This window comes from Drosophila montana, unplaced genomic scaffold (genome assembly GCF_035044405.1).
Source record: "Drosophila montana isolate Dmon_TW-CO22-7 unplaced genomic scaffold, ASM3504440v1 contig_2438_1, whole genome shotgun sequence".
NCBI lineage: Eukaryota > Metazoa > Arthropoda > Insecta > Diptera > Drosophilidae > Drosophila > Drosophila montana.
Genome location: NW_026997315.1, coordinates 1,307,634 through 1,315,888, shown reverse-complemented (window position 1 = coordinate 1,315,888; position 8,255 = coordinate 1,307,634). Strand labels below are relative to the sequence as shown.

The 8,255-nt window shown below is 40.3% G+C and overlaps 2 protein-coding genes across 2 annotated transcripts; one reads left to right on the top strand and one right to left on the bottom strand.

Annotated features, from left to right (window-relative positions):
* Window positions 1-1,362: 1,362 nt before the first annotated feature.
* On the top strand, window positions 1,363-4,553 carry ppk (pickpocket). Its single transcript, XM_064682035.1, has 7 exons — window positions 1,363-1,652; window positions 1,717-1,980; window positions 2,170-2,683; window positions 2,758-2,897; window positions 3,631-3,761; window positions 3,825-4,065; window positions 4,129-4,553. Exons 1-7 carry the CDS (start codon window positions 1,387-1,389, stop codon window positions 4,400-4,402), a joined length of 1,830 nt encoding a protein of 609 aa, XP_064538105.1. The 5' UTR covers window positions 1,363-1,386; the 3' UTR covers window positions 4,403-4,553.
* Window positions 4,554-6,859: 2,306 nt separating this feature from the next.
* Window positions 6,860-7,884, bottom strand: Pgam5-2 (Phosphoglycerate mutase 5-2). The gene has a single exon (XM_064682037.1). The coding sequence runs from the start codon at window positions 7,852-7,854 to the stop codon at window positions 6,982-6,984; it is 873 nt and encodes a 290-aa protein (XP_064538107.1). The 5' UTR covers window positions 7,855-7,884; the 3' UTR covers window positions 6,860-6,981.
* Between the last annotated feature and the right edge of the window lie 371 nt (window positions 7,885-8,255).

The following is an 8,255-nucleotide window of genomic DNA, read 5'->3' as shown; positions in this document are numbered from 1 at the left end:
AAAGTATGGGGGGATGGCTGCCAGGCTGGCTGCCACCCAATGCCGTTTCAAACATATTGTCACAGGCTCACAGCGTGTGTCGACAACGGCAACGACGACAATGTCGTTGCGCCTCAGCGTATGCAATGCTTTTCATGGCTAAAATTCAATTTTCCTTTGATTTATGCATTTTGTGTTGCGGATTTGCACGGCAGCCGCAAGCATGCCGCAAACTTGCAATGCGTCCAAATTTAAAACTTAAACTCTGAAATGGCATCAAACGAAACTTGACAACATCTGCAATTGCAGTTCCAATTCAAGTTGCATTTACAGTTGCGGCTGCCACTCACGTAAACTTCCCTAAAAGTATTCCAGAATTGACACAACCACTTTGCTCTATAAGCACATTTCGCGGATTGGTTCTTTTTTACTTTTGCAAATGTTCCGTGTGTTCCTTGAGATACAGCCATAGCCTATAAGCTTATCTTTTTGTAAATGCTGTGGCCAAGAAAGGAATAATAATGGGCAAATATGCCATTTTGGTTATTAGAACCATGGGCTCAACTAATAAACCCAAAAATTTGTTTTACCCATTTACACAAGTATGAAAGTGAGGGCTGCGATTTAGGCAATATAAATGCGTGGTACTTAGATATACATTTATTAAGTACTGTTTCTTTCCTTCAGACATTATCATATGTAAAACACTGCTATAATAGTTTTGACTTTGTAAAGCAATATCTTTTCAAAAATTTCAATTTCTTTCTCAAAACTTAAGTATTTCGATTTAAAATATTTTTTTTTAATTTTTTGTCGATAATTTAACATTTAATACAAATTTGCAATGTTGCATTTTGTGCAAAAAATAACCAAAATTGTAAATGGAAAGTAAACAATTAAAACTATCGACAATTATTAAAAATTGGGAAACAGTCGGGAGGTTATTTTAGCGATGTCGCCGTGGGCATTGACTTTTTAAATGTGGATATAAGTTTTCTTCCTATCCTATTAAAATCGCAATCTTAAATTATTTATTTGTACTATTCTCTCGTTAGTCCTATTCTAGTACATTCACATAAACTTGAGTGAGAAAAGTCATATGAAGAGCTCTCGAAACACATGGGTTCGTCAATTTAAATACCTTAAAGCATTAAAGTGTTCTTTAAAATTTGAAAACTTTGTAATACATAAAAGTGCCAGAACCATACTTAATTTTCTCCCTTATATAAGCCAGCAATTAGACTAAGTACATGGACAACGCGGCATTCCCGAGTCCCCGTGCACTAAGTGCGACATCCCACAGGAATGAGCCGTGTACACACCCATTTGTGCGCTGGCTATAAAACCGCAGGTCGCATAACGGGCCAGCTTAGTTGAGGCATCGACGTGCGTGGAGGCGTATGGAACATGGCCGCAACCGTGGTGCAAGAGGAGAAGCCCAGCTGCTTGCTGCCGGGTCCGGAGCTGTTGGCCTTGCCGGGATTCGACTACCAACGCGCCAGCATCACTTCGGCGGCGCTTAGCGATGTGCCGAGCGATGTGATTATCAAATCTCGGATCCGATACGGCAGTCGTCTGTCCGCCTGCAAGGGTCTTCTGCTGGAGTACTCGAAGAGCACCACCATACACGGCATACGCTACATATTTGAAGTGCATCGCCCCATCTATGAGAAGTGCGTGCGTGTCCTTAAGTGTTGTCCAGTATCCGGCTAAATGTGTGTCTGTGTGTGTTCGCAGATTATACTGGCTGGTGCTGACTTGCACGTCGGTCTACTTTGCGGTTTCGCTCATTTGGGCCACCTACCTGAAGTGGCAAGACTCGCCGGTCATATTGGGCTTCGACGAGACGCTGGTACCCGTGCATAAAATACCATTCCCCACCATAACCATATGCCCGGAAATCAAAATGGAGCGCAATGTCTTCGACTATGCGAACATCTCACAACAGATTTGGCAGGACTTTAAGGAAAACAATCAATTCTCCACCGTGGACGAGCAAGAGTTGAGTATTGTCCCATAAAATAAATACGTTTAAGGTATGTAGAGATAGAAAGCGCTTATTTTTCTGCTTATTCTGCTTACCTTATTCACCGATTCAAGAAGGAAAACTTTCGCGAGCGGAAAATGAGTGGAAATCGTTAAATTGAAGTTTGGACTAAAACACACTTTTTATTATATATTTATTTACAGTCTGGAGCGCCTGGCCGCGACAATGCACATTTGTGACTCGGATGTGGCTGCCAAATTCGCGCCGCTGTTGTCGAACCTGCGCAGCAAGCAACCGCAGGATGTGACCGAGACGCTGGTGGGTTTGAGCATATCGAAGAATGAAACGGGCCCATTTTGCCGCTGGAATGGTCGGTTCTACTTTTGCGACAAGCTGTTTGACTTTGTGGCCACGGACGAGGGCATTTGCTATCAGTTCAATGGACTGAGACCCAGGGATATATATCGCGATGAGCGTTATGTCAGCTACGTGGATCCGGATGAGGTTGATTTTCAGAACTACTTTGACCAGGATTTGCCCAGACTTAATGAAATTAAGGGCAACTGGTCGCTGGATTCGGGCTTCGTAAATCAAGGCCAGAACTCGTATCCACAGCGCACGGTGGCCTCTTCGGTTCGCAACGGTTTCTTTGCCTTTCTTCAGGGCCTGGAGCACAATTACGACTACGACTGTCGCAGCTTTAAGCAAGGCTATAAGGTGCGTAATATATAGTGTAACATATATATACGTCATAAGCGGTTCTGGGTGTGTTCATCAATTTTTCATTGCAGGTATTTCTTAACTCTCCGGAGAGCGTGCCGCTCACCTCCGGCAATTACATACTGGTGCCCCATGGCCATGAAGTCATGGTTAGCGTGCTGCCCAACTATGTCGTGTCCACGGATAATTTGCATGAAATTAGCCCTGAAAAGTGAGCACATCAGAGACACCCACAGCACATGATGAAAATAATAACACTCAATGCATTTAAATGCCCTTTAGGTGTTTATTGTATACGTTAATTATTAACGTTAAAGACAATATTTTGTAACATTCATAAGACGCATGATATTCAAAACATTTGTAACACACAAAATTAATTTCGTAAAATCATTATAGTGTTATTCAATATACTAATAGCAGTCATGACATTCATAACATGCATAGCACTCAAAACATTCATATCAAGTATGAAATTACCCCTGATAACACAAGAGGTAAAGAATATTATACATCACTCAATACGTCGAAAACCCTTTAATGTGCACATATAATATACAGAATATTAACGTTCGACCCAATACATTCGTAACATTTATAAGACAAGATCATAACATTCATTGAATTCAAAACATTCATAGCATGTCATTAAAAATACTTACTTATGGCAGTAATAACATTCGTAGCACTCAAAACATTCACAACAAGCAAAACATTCAAAACATTTCCACATTTTTTACAGTTAATACATTTCTTACATAATATTACATATCCATCCATTTTATTTGTAACATTCATTACGCTCTTTGCAATTTACATATTCAAACTTTTCTCAGCAAAATATTTATAGCACGCAAAATATTCATAGCATTCACAATATTTAGACCACGCATAACATTTATAACATAACAGTTTACATTCATATCGTTCATCTTATTCAACAGACGTCAGTGCTACTTCGATGACGAGCGCGTTCTTAGGTTCTTCCGCAGCTACTCGCAGAGCAACTGCCAGACCGAGTGTCTGGCCAACTTTACAATGGCCAAGTGTGGCTGCGTCAAATTCTGGATGCCCAGTGCGTGACTATCGACTCACGACTATCGTATGGTGCAAAATTCAAACCGTCACTTACTTGCAGAGCCCTTGGATGTACCAGTTTGCGGTCTGGAGAGCATTGGCTGCTACACTGCCGCTCAGGACGAGCTCTACAGCCTGCTGCAGAACCAGACGATACAGCAGAGCCTCGACCCCAATGCCAAGGTCATGTGCAACTGTATGCCCGCCTGCACCTCGCTGGAGTACAACTTTGAGATCTCTCGTGCCTTCTACAACGTAGAGAAGACAATTCGCGCTTTTCGCGAGGTGTACGAGCACACGGAGTACGTATATATATGCATCTGTATCTGATCTGCGGCTTCTAATATATATGCACACATTTGCAGCGCCATTGGCTCTCGTCTGACCGTGTACTTCAAGGAGCATCAGTTTACGGCCATTAAGCGTACGATTCTGTTTGGCGTATCCACTCTGATATCCAATTGTGGCGGCATCTTTGGCCTATTCATGGGCATCTCCAGCTTAAGCTTTATAGAGCTTGTCTATTTCTTCTCGATGCGCATTTGCGGCAGTTGCAGCCAGCGGCGCAAGCGCAAGGCCATGCGTCACATATTTTCGCAGGATCAAAAGGAACAGGATCAAGTGCAACTTGAGCCGTGAGGCTCTATTCGTGTTTGCTTACATTTTCACATTATATATTATCTACTATATACTGTATGTACATAATTGGAGTCTTTGCTATTCCACTTATGGCTTACCTTTCGAAATTAACATTTTCCTCAATAAAAAATTTAAGTTTTTTTGAGAGATATTTTTTTTGTTTTTGATTTTACTTTATTATATACTGGCGGGTATTGCCCGGTCTTGCCCGTGGGACGTTTTGTGCTAAAAATTTTAAATATTATCTTTCCACTAAGTCTAAATCTAAATCTACCTACCTTGATCTCCACTTCTATTTGAAAATATGTTTTAAGTGCATCGGGTTCCGCCCATGTTAGACTAGCGGTGAGAATCTTGAAGCTGAAGAATAAACTTTCGTTTATTAAATCCTTGACCCGAATTTGCCACCCAATAATATATCAAATAAATTCTCACACTGATCTTTGAAAAAAATGATCTTACGAAATAAATTTGAGCACGAAACGTCACCCATCAAATCTTTGGCCCCCATTTCCACCAAGAAGGAATGGATTTTTCCTTGAAAATTAGTTTGACGGTAGTTTGGATGGTGAACAAAAAAGTTTCATTCAAACGTTTATTGCGATTTTTCCACTCATGCGGTTGGAATATCTCGAAACCCCGTCTTAACGTGCACCATCATCACATAAGGTAACTACAGTGAACATTTCAGTTTCCTGGCTCTTACGGTTTGGGCTGTGCGTCCGTGAGTCAGTCAGTCAGGATAAACAGTTTTATATAAAGAGATAATATGTTTTTTTTATGTATCCATCATTTTATCTTATAATTTTATTAATTTTATTTAAATTTGTTATTGAGGATATTTAATTGAAATCTTAACAAGACTGTTACTTTCAAATCATTACATTTTTAAAAATTTCAAAGTAATAAAATTAAAACATTCTTCATTAGATTGAGAAAAACAAATTTATTAAGTTTTGAATACTATAAGAAAAAAGCTGGCACGCTAATCTATGAAAAGTGCTCTCGTCCTCAACTACACTTAAACTTATATTTCTATAACCAACATAAACATATTGTAAAAGCTTACTTAAAGGGATTCTATTGACCCTCAGCTGGCCATATGTGCGGTTCAGAGTAAATAGCTTAAATATATCTTATATTTAGAAAATCGATATAGTCAGACTTGTCAGACTGCGGGTGGACAATGGGATAGCAAGAGGAGCATGCTTTGTGGGTTAAACAGACGTCGAGAACTTGGCAGAGACGACGCACAGCAGCACGAAGGAAACACATTTATATTTTTTTTTTGTTATCAAAATTCCAGCAACAATGTGCAAATACCTAATAGCTGACAGGCGTTGAAATTGCTCGACAGACAAAAGTAATGCAATTTTGTGGCCGCGCAAATTAAATTCAAATTGTTAGGATGAAAATTTAATGAAATGACGACAGCCAGCAATGAAAATAGAAACACATTCAAAACCAAAACCGAAACCGAGACCAAAACCGTTCCCGAAACCAAAACCGAACATCAGGAAAGCGAAATTAAAGCCGCACTAATGAGCAGGGACAATGCCGAAAGAGTGCACAAATGTGGTAACTACGCTGGCCTGACACTTTGTGGGCGTGGCAACCGCAGGCGTCGCCCAAAGTGATTTTGCCGAAAGTTATAGAGATTTTTCCGTTGCCAGCAGCTGCAACGGCATTCGCATGGCACAAAATGGACATAAAAGTCACGTTCCGGTTGGTAAGTATGCAAAGCCATTGGAAATTATAATGCCAAAAAGTCTGGCTACAAATGAAGCCAGCACACATACACACATAAACACACACGCACACATACATTTACTTATACAGACGACCATAAGTGCGTGCCGAAAATTTGTGTGTAAATTAAGTCCTCAAGTGTGGGTAGATGCTGAATAAAATAAAATACTATCCCATTAAACATGTGCCCAAAAATAAAAATATTTGTACGCCGTCTGTCTTAATGAACGCTTGGATTCCACAGCCAAAGAGAGCTGAATGTGCTCAACTTTTCATCTTGAATTTCGAATATCACGCTTTTATTTTTAATTAACGATATCTCCCCCTTGTTCTATCCACATTGAATAATATAGAGGTCGTTACATTTTGAAAACACTGAATTATGTTTGTTTTATCTTATGAAAATAAAAGCTTGTTTTATTAACCTTACAATTCTTTTGATTTAATGCTTTTCTCTTTAATTCTAGCGATAAACTTTATTAATATAAATATAGAAATATGATGCAAATAAAATCTCAAATTTGCAACCTTTGTAAATATTATATGTAAAATTTGAACACTAAAAGGAAGTTAAATGAATATTACACAAATGAATATTCACAAGTTCTTCAGAGTTAAAACTTTACCAACTTTATTTAAAATCGACTAATTAAAAAGATTTTATAATTGGAGTTTTAATTCCACATTTTTATCTAATTAACTTTGCAATTACGCAAATTTCGTGCTCTATATAATTATCAACTGTTTAATTTTATACATAACAAACATACGACTGTATACAAATTTAATATCGCTAAGACAATTTATATATTACACCAGTAAAATATGCCCTAATGGACCTTTTCCTTAATGGTCCTGGGCCGTCGAAGAGTCAGCTCATCTACGGACATAAAGCCCACATCACCCAGGCAGCGAAGCGTCACGTAGCCAGTGGGCCAGACGGTCAGCCAGGTAATGGAGCCATGATGCAGACTGAAGCGCGTCCAGGCTTCGGGCGAGAACTGTAAGGCACGACAGACCAAATAGCGTATGACATTCGCATGGCCAATGATCAGCAAGTAGGAATCGTGCTTCTGCTCGGGCGAGGCGCGAAAAAAGTAGCGTCGAAAGGCGGCCTCAATGCGCGGTCCATCTCGGCGAAAGGCCTGCTCCACGCTGGCAACGCTGCGATTCTGTGGCGGATCTGCTGGGCAGGGCGTGCCCTCTGGCAGCAGCTCACAGCGTTTCATCTTGAGCGGATCAAAGTTGATTTGTTTTAGTATGATCATGGCCGTCTCCTGGGCGCGCGTCATTGTCGAGGCCACCACATGATCCCAGGCCACGCCCATTTCGTGCAGGCGCTGGCCCGTCCGATGCGCCTGCAGCCGCCCCAGCTCCGTGAGATGGCCGCCATCTGGCGACGATGTGTACTCCCCATGCCGCACTAGCACAATGTGACGCAGGGCTACAGCTTCCTCGTGGATAATGTTCGCCTGGCCTTTGAGAGTGCTGGTAAGGGGCTTCCGACGGTCCCAGTCGTGGTGCCAGATGCTTTTGCACGACGTCTCCTCTTCCCTATATACCTCATGTGTCTGGCGCCGATCGAGCAGCTTCAGGCTAACATAAGTCGCCAGGGATCCACAGCTGAGGGCGCCCAGCGAATGCCAGATGCTGTTAAATTTCATAAGGCTATAATGGGAGCTCTTCAAAATCTGAGTTGACATGTAGGACTTGGGAGAAATACTCAGAAATATTCTATTCTCTTGCTTGGATTTGGTTTTGACAGACCTTAGATATCCATTGCAAGACCAAAAATTATAAAGACCAAAAAGAATAAAAATAAGAAATTGAATTCTAAGATTAATTAAGATAATATAAATGTTTAAGAAGTGTTTATTTTTCATTCGGATGCGAATTCTGACATTAGGAATGAAATAGATTCAGTCAAACTATGTTAATCAATTTGATGGCAAAAAAGTAATATTGATTTCTAAATAAAATAAATTGAAATTAAAAAGATTTTCAGCAAAAACTTTTCCAGCGCTCTAAATCAGGAACTCCGACCAAACAAATATAAGTCCAATCAATGCAGAGGACGAAATATAGAAATAACAATAAAATGTAA

Excerpts from the sequence above, each read along its gene's own strand:
- Pgam5-2 (XM_064682037.1), bottom strand. The coding sequence starts at position 7,854 with ATGTCAACTCAGATTTTGAAGAGCTCCCATTATAGCCTTATGAAATTT.
- ppk (XM_064682035.1), top strand. The coding sequence starts at position 1,387 with ATGGCCGCAACCGTGGTGCAAGAGGAGAAGCCCAGCTGCTTGCTGCCG. Across the intron at positions 1,653-1,716 it reads CATCGCCCCATCTATGAGAA|ATTATACTGGCTGGTGCTGA; the intron begins GTGCGTGCGTGT and ends GTGTGTTCGCAG. Across the intron at positions 4,066-4,128 it reads GAGGTGTACGAGCACACGGA|CGCCATTGGCTCTCGTCTGA; the intron begins GTACGTATATAT and ends ACACATTTGCAG.